The following is an 18782-nucleotide window of genomic DNA, read 5'->3' on the forward strand; positions in this document are numbered from 1 at the left end:
AGCGACAAAATCGCTTTTTAGAGCTTTTAGTGGTTTTTATTTGAGGCGGGAGCAGCAGCTTGATTCAAACTTTATGTGTAAAATGAGCACCCAGATCTCCTTCACACTGTGTAGTGATGAACATGTAGTCCTCCTCTAAATTATAAGAATACACATCCAGCTCCAACTTTCCTGTTTGGAACTTTTTCATTAGCCTCAATTTCTGCAGGTTTTTTTTTTTTTTTCTCTTCAATGTCCAAGTGTTACATAACGTCTGGCGGTTGCTCCACTTTAACCTCGCTCTCTTTCTGTGTCTTTGTGCTTGTTGTGTAGATGAAGACGGGTCCGTTTGCCGAGCACTCCAACCAGCTGTGGAACATCAGCGCTGTCCCGTCCTGGTCCAAAGTCAACCAGGGTCTGATCAGAATGTACAAGGCTGAGGTATGTTGGCCGGATTTTGTTCTCTCGCTGTCAGTCGTTCAACAGTCTGATGGAAAGTTAGATGGGGAAAGAGTCCGAGCGGGATTTCAGCATCTATGAAGAGTTGGGGCTTTAATCTGACGTGACCCCGTACTAATAAAAAAAAACTGAGCGTGAAGAACATGAGTAACAGAGCCCTTTTAAAATCAGAATACAGATATTCAAATCACAAAGGTTAAAGTCCATGACTCTGATTTTATGAATGAAAGAGGTGAACTGTGTCAGTGTCATGAATAAAACTCATCGGTGTCCAAAGTAAAGGTCATTAGACTCCACATAAGCAAACACTAGATGTGTTAGTCTTGGAGTAAAAGATAAACAACCCAGTCACATGATCTCTACATAACAAGTTATCATGAAGCACAACCTGAGCAGGAGGAGCTCACCTGTTAAAGACTTTAAAAAAACGATGGCCAGCTGATCGTCTATTCGGAGACACGAAGATAAAATACAAGCACGTTGAATATCTTCAAACAGGAACAGGATCTGTGTGCAGCCCGCTTCAACTCTCTGCAACCTGCAGGACATAACCGTGACATCACTGACCATTTTAATCAAGCTGCTACTTTAGTTTTAACTTTTATTTAAAGGAGCAGTATGTCACTCTGCCCCCTAGTGTTTAAAATGTGTACTGCAGTCTAAACTCTAATCCTCACAGAGAGCTGGCTCCGCCCCCTCCTCTCACACAGGTCAGCATGTGGTGGACACTGTAGCTTCAGTGTTTAGCCAGCTCTGCATGTGGTGGACACTGTAGCTTCAGTGTTTAGCCAGCTCTGCATGGGTCTGTAAAGCTTTCTGCGTTCTAACCTCTCTCCATGTTTCAAAAGCATCTCCAACATTGATCCTAGTCTGAGCAGCTTTCTGCTGCTGGAGCTTATTAGAAACATGCAGAGGCTTTTTAGCTCGGGTACAATCACTTCTATCTGAAGCAGTTCCACTGCCCGCTTCCATCGCTGCAACACCTGTTCACCTGATAACTGCTCTCATATCTGACAAACCCAGGGGCGTCCAAAACGGCCTTCAAAGCCCCGCCTACCTTCTCTGGTCCAATCAAATCCAGAGCATTCAGGAGCAGAATCTAAAGTTAGAAGGAGGACATACTGGCTGCTGCTTTGTTGTCAGAGAAGCTTCAACACAGCAGGTTTCCTTCGTGATCACACAGGAAGAGAGCAGCTCTCTGATTGGCTGATTGATCACAGAGGAAGAGAGCGTCATTATCTCACTGATTTGATCCTTTTATTATAAAGATTAAAGGTTGCAAAACCAGTGAAGTTCCCATTAGTCTCAGCTCTACTTGGCATTCATGATTTTAGCACGCTAACACACTAAACCAAGATGGCAGCCATGATAAGCCTCACATCTGCTTCACATTGAACATGTTAGCGTCATCTCTGTGAGCGTGTTTGCGTGCTGATGTCAGCGTTAGGCTGGAAGACCTCCAGTGAGGAAGAGGAGCTTCACAGAACTGCTGCTGTGTTCGTGGACCTCACATTGATTTTTTATTTAAACCAACATTTTAATGGCGTTCGTACCCGTGTGCTGCTGCCACTCTGCCATTACACCTCCGAAACACTAGTTGGCGGTGACGTGCCCAAGCTATCCACGCCGTGTCCTCAAAGAAATCGGACTTGGTTTTTATTTTTTAATTCACAAATTACACAAATCTGTAAATGTACACGTGTCACATCCAACCTCCTACTGCATCTGCATGAAAGAGTCTTTTAAAAAACATGATGACGAAGCAAAAAAAAGAGTTTTTTACCATTTCGTTTGGCTTTTAATACCCAGCAGCATGATGACACTTTTATCTAATTTTAATTTGCTGTATTTTATTACTTTTATTCAAATTTTTTATTGGATTTTATTTTTTCTTCAATTTGTTGTAAAGCACTTTGGTTTGCCGAAAGAATTGTTGTAAAGGGCTGTATAAATAAAATACAATTACGTTTTATTAATGTTACCTGTAGTTCAACATACACATAAAAAAACAAACGAGCGGGGAAGAATCTTTTATCTAATTTTACTTTGCTGTATTTTATTTCTTTTATTCAAAATTTTTATTGGATTTTATTTTTTCTTAGACTTGCTGTAAATGGCTGTATAAATAAAATACATTTATATTTGACATTTTATTAATGTTACCTGTAGTTAAACATACACATGATATAAAAAAAAAAAAAAAAAAAAGAGCGCAGAAGAACACGTCGAAGAAAATACAACTTAAAGAAGCGGTGTCATAACGTGCACGAAGATGTCACCAGTCGTCCTTTCAGTCTGTAGCCGTGCTCCGCTCACAGGATATAAACAAATATACACGATGCCTTTATTTCAGTTTTAATGTGAAACATCTTTCTCTCTGTGTTCCTCTCTTCACCCGGCTCATATGTGTCGAAGAAATGTCAAATATATGTTTTTAAATTGGTTCCTTCTTGAGCGAGAAAAAGCGGAAAGTATCTTTTTGTCTCATGTTGATAAAAGACAACAACTCCCAGAATGCACTGCACAGCAGGCCCCTCCCACTGAAGCTACAGTGCTTTATTTACAGTCAGATTTCAGAACGAATCGGGATCTTTAGAAATTCCCTGCAACAAACGGACTCCACGTCTGTGTCCAAATATCGAGAGCGCCGATCCCACCGGTCCGGTCCGGCTCGTCGTCACCGCGGCCGCCTCCCGTTCCTCCATCTGCCTCGCCTGCTTGTTGCTACATCACGACTCATAGAGATAGACGCGTACGTCTGATTGTAGCACCTTTAAAATCCCCTCCATCTTTAAAACTCGATTCTTATCAGCTTTCTCCACCGAGCCTGTTAGCGTAGCTTCCAAGCAAGATGGCGGATGTTGTGTTTAGATTCTGGCAGCGAGGTCCCGCCCACTGATCTGTGATTGGTCTGTAGCTTCAGTGTGTTAAAAACAACTCGAGGAAGTAGTGATGTAGTTTCTCCCCCTCTAAACAGAACGATCCTCCGATGACGCAAAAAAAACGTAATATTGCGTCATCGGAGGATCGTTTCCCGTCTCGGGGGAAAATGAGGCCGGGATGCATGACCATTCAAAAACTCAGCTTTGTAATGACACGAAGATGAATGAAAATGGTTGAAGTTTCCCTTTAAGGACTTCTGTCACAGTGATATTATTCCGAATGAAGGTTTTAAAACTCGCAAATCCACGTAAAAGCGACACGCAGAAACACGGTGGAAAAACTCTAAACACAAAGGTCGCTGTGGAAAACTGGATTTCTTGTAACGCTTCACTCTGATTTTTAAGGTTTTTCTCGTTTACACGAGTTTTTAAAGAAATCCGTTTACAGCCGAATCCAGAGTGTGAGTGAGAGCGCCCGAAACAGACGAGCAGAGGAGAGAGGCAGGAAAGGGTTAAGAGAGGAATGGAGAGAATGGAATTGTGTGTGTGTGTGTGTGTGTGTGTGTGTGTTTGCTTTGGTGTGTGTGTGTGTGTGTGTGTGTGTGTGTGGGCGGTTGGGGGTGGGGTTGGGGGGATGTCTAAGCCCGTTCTCCCCGCCTGCATGCCCACATCCTGTGTTTTCCAGAGCAGCCTGTGAGTCTTCCCAAAGAGCTGAGGGGCCAAGCTGTCTGCCTCCCCCCCCCCTCCTCCCTCTCTTCCCCCCTCCCCCTCCTCCTCCTCCCCCCTCCCTCCCTCTCTTCCCCCCTCCTCCCTCCTCTGCCGTTCCCTTCATTAAATTCTCCCCTCCCTCTGTCCCGACCTTCCTCCGAGCCTGGAGCAACCATCAGCAGACTTGCATTCCTCTCTCCCTTTTCCTGGCCCCACACACGGTTTCAGGCAGAGAGAGTTGTGTGAGACGGAGAAGCAGCAGAACTCGACGCTCTCTGCCTGGGAGACAGAAAGACAGAGACAGAAAGACGGAGACAAAGACAGAGACAGAAAGACAGATTCTGAGACTTTGAGGCCGGTTTAAAGACAAAAATATAAATTCATACTGCGACAAAATAAAGTGCAGGGAAACATTCGTAAGACGTTAACCGGTTCGCCTAAAAAATAAAAGAGTCCCATCACGAAGCTCTCACCGCCCTTTTGCTTCAATACTGTTTCTTTGTATTCGTCAGACGGCGCGTGGGTCTCCGTTTCAAAAAAAAAAAAGAAGAAGAAGTGAACTTGTTCAGACTTGAAAGTTGCTGGAGATGGATAATTCATCACAGTCAACGTCACGTCTGCGAGTTCTTCGTCTCAACAAGTAGATACACCGAGCTGACGGCCTGGACACACCCAGACCATCAATGCCCTAGTTTGTTGCGGTGTGTCCAGCTCCGCCGCTACTTGTCAGCACCCTTCTGCCTTTTTTTGGGGGGGGGGGGGGTTCGACCGGTGAGAGGAATGACTCTGATTGGCTGTTCTATCTCCTCGACAAAGGTTCAGAAAAGCTCCTTGAGGCCGCCGCTGTCGTCTCCGTGCTTTCAGCTCGATGAGCGGTTCCTCCTTGTGTGTCGCTTCTTCTCTTTTTATCAGACGTAGACATTATTATCGATTAGATGACCTATGACACGAATGGTGACCGAAATTGGTCTACCGCCCCCTGCTGGCACAGAGACGTATTTCCTCTCGTGCATGTGCAGAGCGTCGGTGGTGGTTTTCCATCGGCTGTGGCGACGTGAGGCGACACTACAGCCGGTCTTCGTTGACGTGTCAGAGCTTTAAGACCGTAGACCATAATGTAAGAAGTCGACATAGCCAACATGGCGTCAACCATTCGTTTCTGGATTATTGTTTGCAGACATGTCACATTGTAAACACCGCCATCTTTTTTGTTTATAAACCAGAAGTGACCTTACTTGGACCAGGGGGCGGAGCTATGAAGGAGCAGCTGATGCTCGCAGGTCAGCAGAAAAATAACAACAGGATGCTAGTTTTGGCTGGTTTAGACCGGATATAATACGAACGTAGTTTGAGTGACATCACCCTCTGATTTCTGAGGAGTGAAGCCCAACAAGAGCAGTCGCCATTTTGGAAATTCTGTCTCAAACTAACTTTTAATAAACCCAAAGACGGACACAGAGGTGTCGCCGAGGCGGGCCTTAAGCCTAACAGGTGAGAAAAATAAAATATCTCTCCCACCTTTAGGTGAAGTCAGCCGTCCCCCAAATTATGCAAATGTATGCAAAACTATTAGGGTCTTTATTGTCGCCCCCTGCTGGCCATTAGAAAGAATGCAGGCTCAGAAACCCTCCTGGCCTTCTGAAATATGATCCGTGATTCCTGAAAAGGAAAAGTTTTAGAAATTATTCATACAGTCAGACAGTGTTTTTAGATTGGTGAAGGTGCGGATCCAGGGGGGGCCACGCCAAGAGTCGGTAACATCTCTGTAGATATTTAAATGTTAGCATAGGTTAGCACAGACGGAAATGAGGGTCAATGATGCCTCTCAAATATGTGTGTGTGTGTGTGTGTGTGTGTCCACGTGGAGCTTCATGCCACCCTGGAGGGAGTGTGAGCCGGTTTGGTCTCCTATGGTTCAGGTTTGATGCCGTTCAGAAAAACACGACTTTGTTTTTAACAAAATGTGTCTGCTGTAGAAAAAGCAGAATATCATGGAGAGTGAGATGAGTCGTGGGGGGAAAGTAAAGAGGTGAACCCCGGTGTGACCTGCTAGTGTTTCATGGCGAGCATATCGGGGATGTAAATGACCTTAAGATGAGTTTACACATTTCATTGATTAAATAAGTGTTTGGACCAACCTTAAGTGTTTCCAGCCTGGTTCTGCTCAGATGATCGTGACCGATAGTGTCACTGCACAGACTGACTGAGCACAGAGTTCAATTTCTCCGCTACAGACTCCCCCAACCCCCACCCCACCGCGCCGCGCCGCAGACACCCACAATCCCCCACCAACCCCCACCCTGCTCTGTGAATCTGGGTCCATGTCTGAGCGCACAAAGAGCCTCCTCTGGGCTGATCCGCCGGCTTTACGAAAGAAGGAAAGAGTTAACACCAGCGCTTAAAGTCAAGGTTAAGTTTTTGGGGGGGGTTGGGGGGGGTTCAGGCTTCACTGCGAGTCTGTCTCAATGACGCCATCAGCAGGAAAAAAAATGTGACAACAAACTATAAATCTGAACTGCACTGTCCCGTCTGCTGACGTCACGTTCAAATCGGCCTTTGAAAAATTCTCTCAGCTTCCCCTGACCACAATTAGATAACCGACCTTTCAGCCAAACTCCACATCCTCCATTTTAATTTTTTTTTTTTTTTTTTTTTAACCATTCACTGGTTATTTATGTGGCGTTGAACTGGGAGCTCAGATATTTCCCACTCTGATGGTAATAAAGGGACCATCACACACATTCACACGCTGCCAACGAAGCAGCTGAAGCATCCTGGGGTTAAGTGTTTGTTCGAAGGACACGTCGGACATGTTGCTGCAGGAGCTGGGGATCGAACCCCCAACCTTTCGGTTAACTCTTCGACCTTGGACAGTAAAAGACCAAATCGTCCTGGTGTGAGATGCGTACGACACTGAAGAGCAGATGATCCAAATCTCTCAAATCATCAACTTCACTGCTTTCATATCGTGTGATCCGTCACGTTACTCTTAACTTCACATTTTATATTTGAGGTTGAGGAGCAGAGAGGAGCAGAGAGGAGCAGAGAGGATGCGGGTACAAGACAGGATCTGTAGGAGACGAAAACCAGGCGGAATATTTCATATTTGGAAAAGAGCGCCGATGACGTCAAGAACGCCTTTCTGAAAAGTTCAACGGTTTTCAACCTGCCGCACAAAAAGGCAGAAAACAAACTTGAAAAAACATGGTGGCAAAAAAAAACCCTCCAAGTGGACACTGGGCGTGATGTGTTGAGATTTTAAAAGCCCTGCAGTCTGAGCCGGTTACATCTTCATATTCTTTCAAGGCTGAGCCCAAAGCACGATAAGATTTACCGGGAGAATCTCGTCTCCCGCTGACGGCCGCTGATAGATTAGAATAGCACGTTTCACATGTAGCTGTGTTTTCATCATGTGTCCCTCCCTCTCTCTCTCTCTCTCTCTCTCTCTCTCTCTCTGCTCCTGTTTGCAGTGTTTGGAGAAGTTCCCAGTGATCCAGCACTTCAAATTCGGTAGCCTGCTCTCCCTCCAGCCGACGAAGCCTTGACTCCCGTGACCCGCTCACCATGAAAAGACCAAAACCCCGACGACTGGAGCCAACACCCCCCCCCCCCCCCCCCCCCAGACATCCTCTTGTGCAAAATCAACCGTAGCAGAAACCTCCCACACGTAGTCCCCACACACACACACACACACACACACTCGTGTGGTCTTTAAAGCTTGTAGGTCCATCCATAACTTCAATGCGGAGCATGTCATGGACGACCTTTGTGACCTTGGAGCATCTTTATATTTTTGTCATTGTATTTATATAGCAGATAGAGTTTGGAGCAGACTCCTGTTTGATGGATGGACAGATTAGAGGTGTGCTCATTGATGCTTGAATCTCAAAAGTTTGGATCCTGAGTGAGGCGACACATGACTCTGTGTGACTCCTTTTGCCATAGTTTCTTCTTCTTAGTTTTCTTCTTGTTTTGATTCCAACGTCAGCTGTTGTATTAACACCAGTATTTAAATGTCCGCCCCCGTTCAGCCCGACAAACAGGAAGTGTTGGATCTTTAAGGTCGAGTGTCGACAGCTCGTCCGACGTAAACGGTCCAGAGTGACACTTTACCTTTCTGGTGTCCACGAAGGATGCTTGTTGAGCTGGCAGCTTACCTTTCAGAGCACTTCCCGACAGCGCCCGTTGTTGCTAGGTTACGAAAGTTGACGTCAGTCGTAAAAGCTCTTAATGTGTTCCTTTATTCAAAGAACCGATAAAACATTTAAAAAAAAACGTGCAAAGGAATCGAAAAGACAAGTCAGAGAAGAAGCTGTTTTGTGACAAAGCTGATATCAGAAGTCCCGCCCCTTCGTGATTTTGATTGGTTGATGAGGAAAGAGTGACATCGACGAGTGCGGTGCGATTCCAAAAGTTGAAAAAAAACAACAACAAAAACGGACGACTGAGCGCTGAAAACGCTGCCAGCGACCTTCATGGACACGGGCGCCAAAATCAACAATCTCTGCACGAAGTCTCTCAGTAGATTTTAACTTCAGTCTCCACTCACTCAATCAGCCTGTTTACAGTAAATATATCATGAAACCAAACGACCACTCTGTTCACCACCAGTGTTAAGTTCTGCTTCTGTTTCAGTCGGCATGTTTTGAACATCACAGCATGTTGGGTTGTTTTTTGTTTTTTTGTTGTTGTTTTTTTGAACAAATGATATTTTTGTGTCTTTTTGTCGACATGTCAAACCTGAGTGAATAAATGTTTCAGTTTTCACGTCTGCCGTGCGCCATCTTTAATCTGGTTTCTGTTTCAGATTGAAGAACATTTGATCTTAAATTCCTCCAAACAAGAAAACAAACTTATTGTTGTTGGTTTAAGAAGTTAAACATTTAAATATTAATTACTAAAATGTTTATTTTGTTGTGTTTTTCATCAAACCTGCGACCCGTGTGTTGAGGACCCCCAAAATCTCCAACAGAATCCATCAAGATTAAAAATGTCCTTGGGAGCGATTTCTTGTCTTTCTTAAACTTAAATAATCAATTTTGGAAAATCTCATCCGAGCCATGATGGCGTCCTATCAGCGAGTTTTTAAAGAACCTTTTTGCTTCACTCTGTTTCTTCCCGTTAAATCGGCCCCACAGCTGATCTGAGGAACATTTAGTGTTGTCTCCAGGTCTCCTGTTAACGTGTCGGGTCAACAAGGAAGCTTTTAACCATCTCTATCCCAGCGCCCTGACGAAGGCCTCTGGACTGGAGCATCTTCTTTTCTTACCTTGTCACCTCCACCTCTCACACACGTGTGTGTGTGTGTGTGTGTGTGTGTGTGTGTGTGTGTGTAACCGCTTCAGAGACCAGTCCTCCTCCACACCCAGGTAAGCCGGTCCACCCTCTAAGTTCTGAACCTGTTTGAGCTGGGTTCACTCCTCCTTTAGTGTTTGATTCAACTTGATCTTTGGCCTCAGTTTCTGGGGACCCTTAAGTAGTTTCAAGGCACCCCATGCTGAATGATGTATCTGGTAAAATCCTGCTGTCCGTCTTTGGGCCTTTGTGGCTTTGACTCCGACCTCCAACCAGTGTGCTGAGGAAGATCTATGGCCGCCTGCTCCGCCAACTAAACCAAACAAGGTCCCCCAAAGCCCTCGCATCTGACTGAGCCCCTTACAAAAATCAAGATTATATTTCTCGTAGAAAGTTATGTCCTTGTATATTTTATCGTTCATTTTAAAGTTGAATATTTTTGATAAATTGTCCTGAATCGATCAACAACAATGATTTGTTGGGGTCTTGCATGAGGTCCTTTGTTGTGCTGGATCTAGACTCTTGTCTTGTTTGTAACCCTGAGATGAACCCAGCTCTGAGGTAAATGGATTCTGAGATGAGTGGAGAAAGTGTTGAATATTGTATGAGTGAGGATACTGTATCTGCTCCTCCATACAAAGGAAAACCTTTTTTTTTTTTTTTTTTTTCATAAAGAAGTGGTCAGCAGGATTCGGGGAACTCCGATTCATGTCAAACTGAATATTCAAAATCTACATGTAGCATAGCTTCTTTTTTTTTTTTTTCTCAAACTGACTGAGGTGGAATTCCCCTCGCGTACAGGATGTCAGAGAGAGAGAGAGAGAGAGAGAGAGAGAGAGAGAGAGAGGTGGGGCGCAGCAGTCCAGAGGAGACTGGGAGGTTTTGTTGGAGGACTCGGCCCGTCCTGCAGAAGAGCAACGTCTCCACACATGAGTCACCTTTGTATCACGACTTCCCGCTCCTTGACTCACAGAGAAGCAGTGATGTGTTCAAGCAATGATCACGCGTTCAAGCTTTATCATGCTGCTCACAGACTCTGATCAGTAAACACACAGGTCAGTGCTTCACTCCCTTTGAGTCCTTATGACCCTGAAGTATCTTAACCGAGCGCGCTGCTCTGCTTTTAATAAGACCAGAATCTGCCTCTAATGTTTGCTTTGACCCTCAGATCACAAGTGGACAGCACTTTAGAGAAAGCTCTTCCACACCTGCAGAAATCTCCGGAAACACTCCTCATATTTCCAGGAGGAAGAAGCTGAGAATTTTCTGGCACAGTGTGCATATTTTGACCTCTCTGGAGTTTCTCCTGACATCCCCTGATTTGTTTTTGTGCTTTCCGTTTGTTGTGACTCCGTTGATCTGCACGTAGCATCGATATAAAGACAGATATTTTCTTTACAGCGTCGTGTAGCGGACATTGTTGCTTCTTCAGGTTTTTTTTTTTAAAGTCACGCGTTGCCTCAGGAGAAGTTCACACGTGCAGCTCACCCTCCAAACATCGGGAGCTTTTCAGTAGATTTCTGCACTTGTGAAAGCATCCATCCATAGCAGTGTAAGTGTATGACCCGCGTCCTGCAGACCGCCTCTGCATGTGACCAGGCTCATCTGATCCATCGTTGATGCATGTTGTCAACGTGGCCTTTGAGAGAATTTGTTTGGTAGAAAAAACGTCAAGATTGAATTATTTCTGCTGCTGCTTCGATAGTTTTCAGTAAATGGTCTTTAAATATTAAAAGTCTATTTCGTCTGTAATTTTCCTTTGAGAGGTTGTGTAACTGCAACTCTGAAGCCGTCTGAGAAGTTAAGATGGAGAAATCCCCTTCAGTGACTCAGAGTCTTCTCAAACAGGCAAAACATGTAACGAGCCAGAAAGATGTGGATGAAATACGTCGATGTCTTTTGCACCGTTTTTTAATAAACTTGAAAATCTCAAACCGACCGACGTATGCAGCGGTGTGAAGAGAATATTTCCCTCCGACATGTTGGGAAGTAAAAGCACAACACATTAAAAGCTCATGACTTCATTTTATTTAAATACAGTACTCGAGTAATTGCACACTGTTACTTTCCAAACCTCACTCCTTACCGTTGTGAGTCTGCAGCTGCAGCTCCTTTTCAAAGCTGCCTCCATGCAAGTCCACGTTCAGGCTCAGACATGTCGGAGCGCGTCGACGCAGCTGTCCCATTCCAAACATTCCTCCAAATGAGGCCAACTTATTCAGCCTTTTCCCTCACATTCGCACCCCGAAATGTTCTCTCACTTCTCCTCGATTCATCGCCCTTACTTTGTTTTGTTATGTCCTTACCCGACCCAGCGAACGCGAAGAGGTCACACGTCCAGTGAGGACCTGAAACGACAACCCCTGATGCTCAAACCTAAAAGTAAAACTGTTCAGTTATAACGTTTTTATTAAATCACAACAGCCGAGGAGAATTTTTATTTTTTTTGTTCACTCTCTTTGAAGCCACTGGACTTCATTTACAAAATGTGTTATTTTACAGAATTCAGGAGTTGCAGCTTCCTGAATCTGTGTGATTTTGTTTATATTTTTTTTATTTTGGATTCAAAAGGTTTGTTGTTGTGAGAAAACAAACTGAAAAGATCGGCAACTTCCTCGTTCTGTGGCACAAAATGTTTTTGTCTTTGGAGTCTGGTGGCCTTGAGGGCGGCGATGATATGGATGTTAAATAAATCTCTCTGCAGGGGTTATTTCTGTAATGATGTCAGACACTTTAAAAAATCTGAGGTTAAAGCCTTTACTTTCATTTAGTATGGAAGCTCAAATTTAAAAAAAAAAATTTTTTAAAGAATAATTTTATATATAGATATATTTTATATTAAAAACTGGGGTTTACAAAGTGCTTCGACTTGAACAGAAGCATTAAAACCTCAAACAACAACAGAAGAAAAAACCAAACAAAAATCTGAACCGGATCAGAATTCAGACGACACAGAAAACCAGGCGACTCAGGTTGAGACCGGAAGAATGTACAACTTTTTAATCCAAGAGATGTCGCCCTTGAGCTCAAGCATGAGACCAAAACAAACTGCTGTTAGGCCACGCCCCCTCCGTTCTGAAGCCTCCGCCCTCCTCCAGAGACGCTCCTCCAACCCCTCGCTCCACTCGTGTTTATACGGAGGAGTTATCATCATTCAGCACCATGAAGTACAAGCGGCGTACAAACTTCCTCCTTCTTTGTCTCTGCATTGTTATGCTAGCATGCTAATGTTAGCGCTCTTTAGTTAGCTGGTTAGCTTCATGTAAACTGACACAGAATGATCTACAAACTCTTCTTCTTCTTCTTCTTCTTCTTCTTCTTCTTCTTCTTCTTCTTCTTCTTCTTCTTCTTCTTCTTCTTCTTCTTCTTCTTCTTCTTCTTCTTCTTCTTCTTCTTCTTCTTCTTCTTCTTCTTCTTCTTCTTCTTCTTCTTCTTCTTCTTCTTCTTCTTCTTCTTCTTCTTCTTCTTCTTCTTCTTCTTCTTCTTCTTCTTCTTCTTCTTCTTCTTCTTCTTCTTCTTCTTCTTCTTCTTCTTCTTCTTCTTCTTCTTCTTCTTCTTCTTCTTCTTCTTCTTCTTCTTCTTCTTCTTCTTCTTCTTCTTCTTCTTCTTCTTCTTCTCCTTCTTCTTCTTCTTCTCCTTCTTCTTCTCCTTCTTCTCCTTCTTCTTCTTCTTCTTCTTCTCCTTCTTCTTCTCCTTCTCCTTCTCCTCCTTCATGTAAACACAGCTCTGACAACAACACAGCCAGCAGGACTCCAGCTTCTCCCTCACTGTAGACAGTCAGGACTCACACACACATTTACATAGGACACACTGGAGTTATGAGATATTTATACAGTACACACATTCTTCCTTTAAAGTCAGTAGAAATAGCAAAAGGATGCAATTAAAATGAGAAAACAGCAGGAAATTGTGAAGTGATTAATTAGAAGAATAAAAGTAGTATGTTCGAAAAGTACTTAAAAAACTGAATATTTTAACATATCACGATGCTCTTTGCTTCAATGTAAACTGATCGTTTCCAAGTTGCAGCCTAATTAATGTTCATCCAAACCATGTAAATCCTTTTTTTTTTCTTTTAATGGCATTTTGAAGCGAGCAGTTAATCAGTATCCAGAAGAAGCGTGTTCTGTTAGTGTAAATGTTGACATGTGGTCCAGGGTTTGTCGTCTCCCCTCACTGGGAGGTGTGGTCTGTGAGTATTATTCTAATTTATGAACTTTTGGGTGTGGTTTGGGCGTCATTGACATGCAAATAGCATGCAAAGCAGAGTGGTCTGCAGCGTGGTATTATGCAAATACAGGAGTGGCCTATATGTAAATAAGGGTGTGGTCTATTTTTCAGTATGCAAATGAGAGTGAGACCCTGTTTCTGTGTATCGTTATCTAAAGTCCTTTTCTATGAATATGAAAATGTACCCCGGAGAGTTTCCTTTTTTGAACTGAATAGTTTCACTTTGAATGCATGAATTTAATCGCTCGTTAATAATCCTCTCTAATATGTTTATTTCTACATTCACAGCCACGTTTCTAACTTAAACTGAAGTGAACATTATCATCTTATAGCTGAAAACAGCTTTTTAAACGTATTTAATAAATAGAATTTAATCTCTAAAAGGTGTAGCTACTCTTGTTTACGTTTGATTTCATCACATGTTCGTTTATTATTACGATATCGACGTCATTCTGTGTTAAAGAAAAAGTAGAGATTCTTTTTGTTATAATTACTCGTGTTGTCGTCATGAGGACACTAACTAAGACCAAGACAGGGCGAGACCAAGACCAAGACAGGGCGAGACCAAGACCAAGACAGGGCGAGACTAAGACCAAGACCAAGACAGGGCGAGACTAAGACCAAGACAGGGCGAGACCAAGACCAAGACAGGGCGAGACTAAGACCAAGACCAAGACAGGGCGAGACCAAGACCAAGACAGGGCGAGACCAAGACAGGGCGAGACTAAGACCAAGACCAAGACAGGGCGAGACTAAGACCAAGACAGGGCGAGACCAAGACAGGGCGAGACTAAGACCAAGACCAAGACAGGGCGAGACTAAGACCAAGACAGGGCGAGACCAAGACCAAGACAGGGCGAGACTAAGACCAAGACCAAGACAGGGCGAGACCAAGACCAAGACAGGGCGAGACCAAGACAGGGCGAGACTAAGACCAAGACAGGGCGAGACTAAGACCAAGACAGGGCAAGACTAAGACCAAGACAGGGCGAGACTAAGACCAAGACCAAGACAGGGCGAGACTAAGACCAAGACCAAGACAGGGCGAGACTAAGACCAAGACAGGGCGAGACCAAGACCAAGACAGGGCGAGACCAAGACCAAGACTCATCAGGCGTGTCACTCACTCAGACCGTAACAAGTGAAATTATAAATGGAGTTGTTTGTCGTTTTAGAAAGAAGCATCTTTTCTTCTAGTCTTAGCGATGACGTGGACAAACAGCCTCTTGAGTCTGCCCAGTCCAAGACGAGACTGATTAAAAATTTCTCTGCTTGCACTGAGAGCTGCCTTTACTCTTGTTCCACTCCAGTCCAGTAGGGGGCAGTAATGCACCACGTCGCCTTTAAAACTAACCTTCACAGAACCTCATCAGAACATCTACGCGCCTTAAATCTTCCTTCACAGTTCACATTGTTTAAAGGAAGTTTATACAACAAAGAAGCTGATGCAGTATTGCTCTTGAACTGCAATCTCTCAAACGACCAGCAGAGGGCGACTCCAACAGTTGCAAAAACTACACGACAATTAACACACGCAGTTGTTTTAATCTGTATAATTAATCTCTGTAAATATTGTCCTTATGACTTCATGCTCTCGCTCTAGTTTCGAGTCTTCTTCAGTCCAGCATGACACATTTGAGTCAAACGGACCGTAGAGTAGAGGACGATTGAGGGCGGGGCCACCTGTGAGTAACAACTTGTTACTACGGCAACGTGACAAACAGAATAGAAGCACATTTCGTCATTCCTGGCTATAAAAAGATCAAGATGGAGACTGGAGATAGGCCACGGCTATTTAAGACTCAACGCTTCTGAATAGAGCTGGAGGTGACCCGGTGATGTTCAGAGCGGCGGTGTGGCGAGGTAAACTCTGACCTTCCCTGGACAGCAGAGTGTCAGATCACTTCAGGTGAGTTTACCTGTCTTCTTTAAAGGGTTAATCCACCTGAAAGTTAAACCATCTCCCCCTTTAACGTTTTCACAGACTTCTGTTTTTTCTTATTGTCCCAAAGTTAGACTCTTAAAATGTGTTTGATTTCAAGACTGAACAGAATAAACTATAGCGGAGAGAACATTTAAAAAGGGACAGTTTCAGACGTGTTCACATTCGCCTGGACCCGGTCTGCATCACACCCCCCCTCCCTCGACCCCTCCCCCCCTCAGACCTCAGAGCAGCCTGGCTGACCTATTCGATCTCTGCTGCCACAGTCTGCCTCTCTGTGCCGCTGCACCTATTCCCGACAGTCCCCCCCCCCCACCCCCCCTCCCTCAACACACACATTCAATCAACCCCACACACACACACACACGCACGCACACACACACACACACACACACTGCCCCCTCCTCATTCCTCCCTTCTGCTGTCACATGTGGCCTCCTCCCCCCAACACATCAACCCCCTCTCCTGACAAAGCATGCCTCCCTCATAGCCCCCCCTCTATTCCCTCTGTTGTCTAGCCCTCCTCCTCTTCTCCCCCAGCAACCCCCCCTCCACACACACACACACACACACACACACACACACACACACACACACACACACACACAGCACACAGACAACAAACACTGGTCACCACACACCCCCTTCACGTCACCCCACCACCTGGTTTTGTCCTTTAAAGGTGATAACAGAAGTCAAATAAATACGAGATCTGCAGAAAAGCGTTGACTTAACCTTCAGTTTCCACCTTTATTTTCAGCTTTTATTACATTTATTTTAGCATCAGAACACATGTTTTAAAATGTTTTAATATGTTGTCTGTCTGAGGTTTTTGTTTTGTGCTTAAATATTCAGTTTATCATTTGTTTTGTTTTGTTTTTTAAATAGGGCGAGACTTGAAGTCTTATAAATAATAAAAACCTGCAAATAAAGGGAATACAATAAAGGTAAAGTCACTTCAATAAGAAAAAAAAATCAATTGTTTTGATTGCATGTGTGCGCTCCTGGGTGTCACTCTTCCCCGATCCAGATGGAGGAGCTGTGTCTGCACCATGAAACAAAAAGCATTGTCCACGCCGTCGTCATCAGCAGAGCGGGCTGCTCCGTGGACGGAGGTCGTTCCCTCCTTTTATTGAGCACGAACATCCACGTTCGAGCAATCATTCTTTGGGTTTAACTCTGTGCAAACAATCAAGACACTCAACCCTTTTGCAGCACACTTCTGCAGGATTACACAACACATTGTTCACCCTGCATCCTCTCTTTCATTGCAACCTACCTGCTGCAAGGAATTATGGGTAAAACAGCAGCTGGGTGAATTCTGCAGAGCTGCAGGAGTAAACGAGCAGCCGCGATGGATGTGATGTGTTGTTGCAGAGCGATGCCTCAGTCAGAAAAATGAGGCAGCCGGGAAGAGGAGGAGGACCAAAGAGAGGAGGGGGGAGGGAGGGGGGGGGGGGAGAGGGGGGAAGGAGGAAGGAGGGAGGGTCAGTGTGAGGTGGCTTCCTCTGCATACACAGCCCCACGCTGATATCTTCATTCATTGATTTTAAAGAACACCACCAAGTGGCACAGAGCAGAGATAACAGGACTCAGAGTTCTGTTTGAGGAGGAAGAGGGGAGGATGACTCACATGACGGGGGGAGGGAGCTAAAGCGTCAAAAGGGGCCTTTGTATGAAGTTTACCAGAAATAGTAAACAATCTGTACAACCAGCTCAGCTATAAGTTTATGTTCTTTTTTCTCAGAGAGACGAGTTTGTAGTTTTCAAGTCTGTAACAGCTCACAACAGTTTATTCTGCAGATTCTAGATTTCATCTTAACTTCAATATTCTCACTGAAAAATCTAAGTTGTCATCAGATCCCAGAATATTTTACATTCACATGCAATCATTGTGTTTTAGAAAAGTTGTCCAGCTCTCGTTAAAACGTTTTAAATTGTTATTTTAAGTTGTTTTTACTGAAGCGAGGCGATTTTAATTTATAAAGCATGTTTCAGCAATGAGGACAATCAAACAATAGAGTTGGTATCAAATCAGTCTTAGTCTCAAGACCTTGTCACGGGACCGCTCTCTGAAGCTCTCCTCTTGGGCGGAGTCTCTAATTTAAACCAGTCCGACTGTTTTTAAAGTCATCCCTGGGAATTATTGAATTTAAAATACTTTACGAATCTCTGAAGGAAATTCCTTGTTTACACACACAAAGACACGAATCACAAACGGGAGCTGTGGACGTGCACTAGTGGAGATATGTCAAGAGTGGGAGTTTGGTGCCTTGCTCAAGGACACCTCGACCTCGTAGTGCTTGGGAAATGCCCTGACACCTCTTCCGCTACCAGAGCAACGTCCATGTTGTAGTCTGGTGCGAGTACCTGCAGACTGAGACGACGCCTCTTTCAAAAAGAACAAATAACTTCGATTCATTCAGAGTTTGATTTGTATCCCCCTGATGCGGTCGAAGTGAGTGACGCGCCCCATGGAGCTCTCTGATCTCGGGTATGTCTCAGTTAGTGAGGTCTTATACAACATTACTTTAGACATCAAAAGATGATGACGAGAGAGAAACTCATCAGAAGAAAACTTCAATACGACCCAAAAAAAGAAGATAAAAATGAAGTGAAAAAAAAAAAAAAAAAATTACTGGTGACTTTGCACCGTTTGGTTCATTTAAAATACATAACTTTATCTAAATATTTTATTTCATCATTTCTTCTTCTTCAGTGTTTACTCTGCTGATCAAGGATAAAAATAAGTTATCATTGGACCGAACATTAAAGGCAGGGTTGGTGATTTTAAGAAAACTAGCATGATTTTGAAAGTAGCATTCCCTTCGTGCTCCTTCTGCACCCAGCCCCTCCCCTCTGTTCTCCCTCTAAAGCCACGCCCCCTGCTTCACCTTAAGCCACGCCCCCTTGTGCTCCCTCTAAAGCCACGCCCCCTCACTTACATGTACCAGCGACAATTTCAACCAAAATCTGAATATATTGATCTGGAGAAAATGACCAACCCTGCCTTTAAACTTGTCTTAACTGATTTATAATGAAGATGTTGTTTCTAGTTTTATAAGAAGATATCCCAGTGAAAGGAAATGTTAAATGAATAATTCACCATTTTAGGGGGTAAGGTGTTAGAACATCAACATAATGTTCTTCATAGACAAAGTTTATTTTGTAAAGGATGCTCACAGCCGAGTTTGACCTCTTGTAGATAATCTGTTTATACGTGACGAGAGAAAAAAACATTCGTACTGCCAACCCACTGAGTTAGAAAAATAAAACTGCAACACAAT

The 18782-nt window shown here is 44.0% G+C and overlaps 2 protein-coding genes across 2 annotated transcripts in view; one reads left to right on the forward strand and one right to left on the reverse strand.

Moving 5' to 3' along the window:
* Positions 1–8795, forward strand: part of ptpa (protein phosphatase 2 phosphatase activator) — a 24818-nt gene extending 16023 nt beyond the window's left edge. The window contains exons 9-10 of the mRNA XM_079363912.1: positions 313–420; positions 7499–8795. Coding sequence (XP_079220038.1) covers positions 313–420; positions 7499–7573 — 183 coding nt within the window. The 3' untranslated portion in view covers positions 7574–8795. The remainder of the gene's footprint in view (positions 1–312; positions 421–7498) is intronic.
* Positions 1–18782, reverse strand: part of crata (carnitine O-acetyltransferase a) — a 126524-nt gene that overhangs the window by 27552 nt on the left and 80190 nt on the right. The gene's annotated exons all lie outside the window — the stretch shown is intronic.

Source organism: Symphodus melops, assembly GCF_947650265.1.
Source record: "Symphodus melops genome assembly, chromosome: 16".
Classification (NCBI taxonomy): domain Eukaryota; kingdom Metazoa; phylum Chordata; class Actinopteri; order Labriformes; family Labridae; genus Symphodus; species Symphodus melops.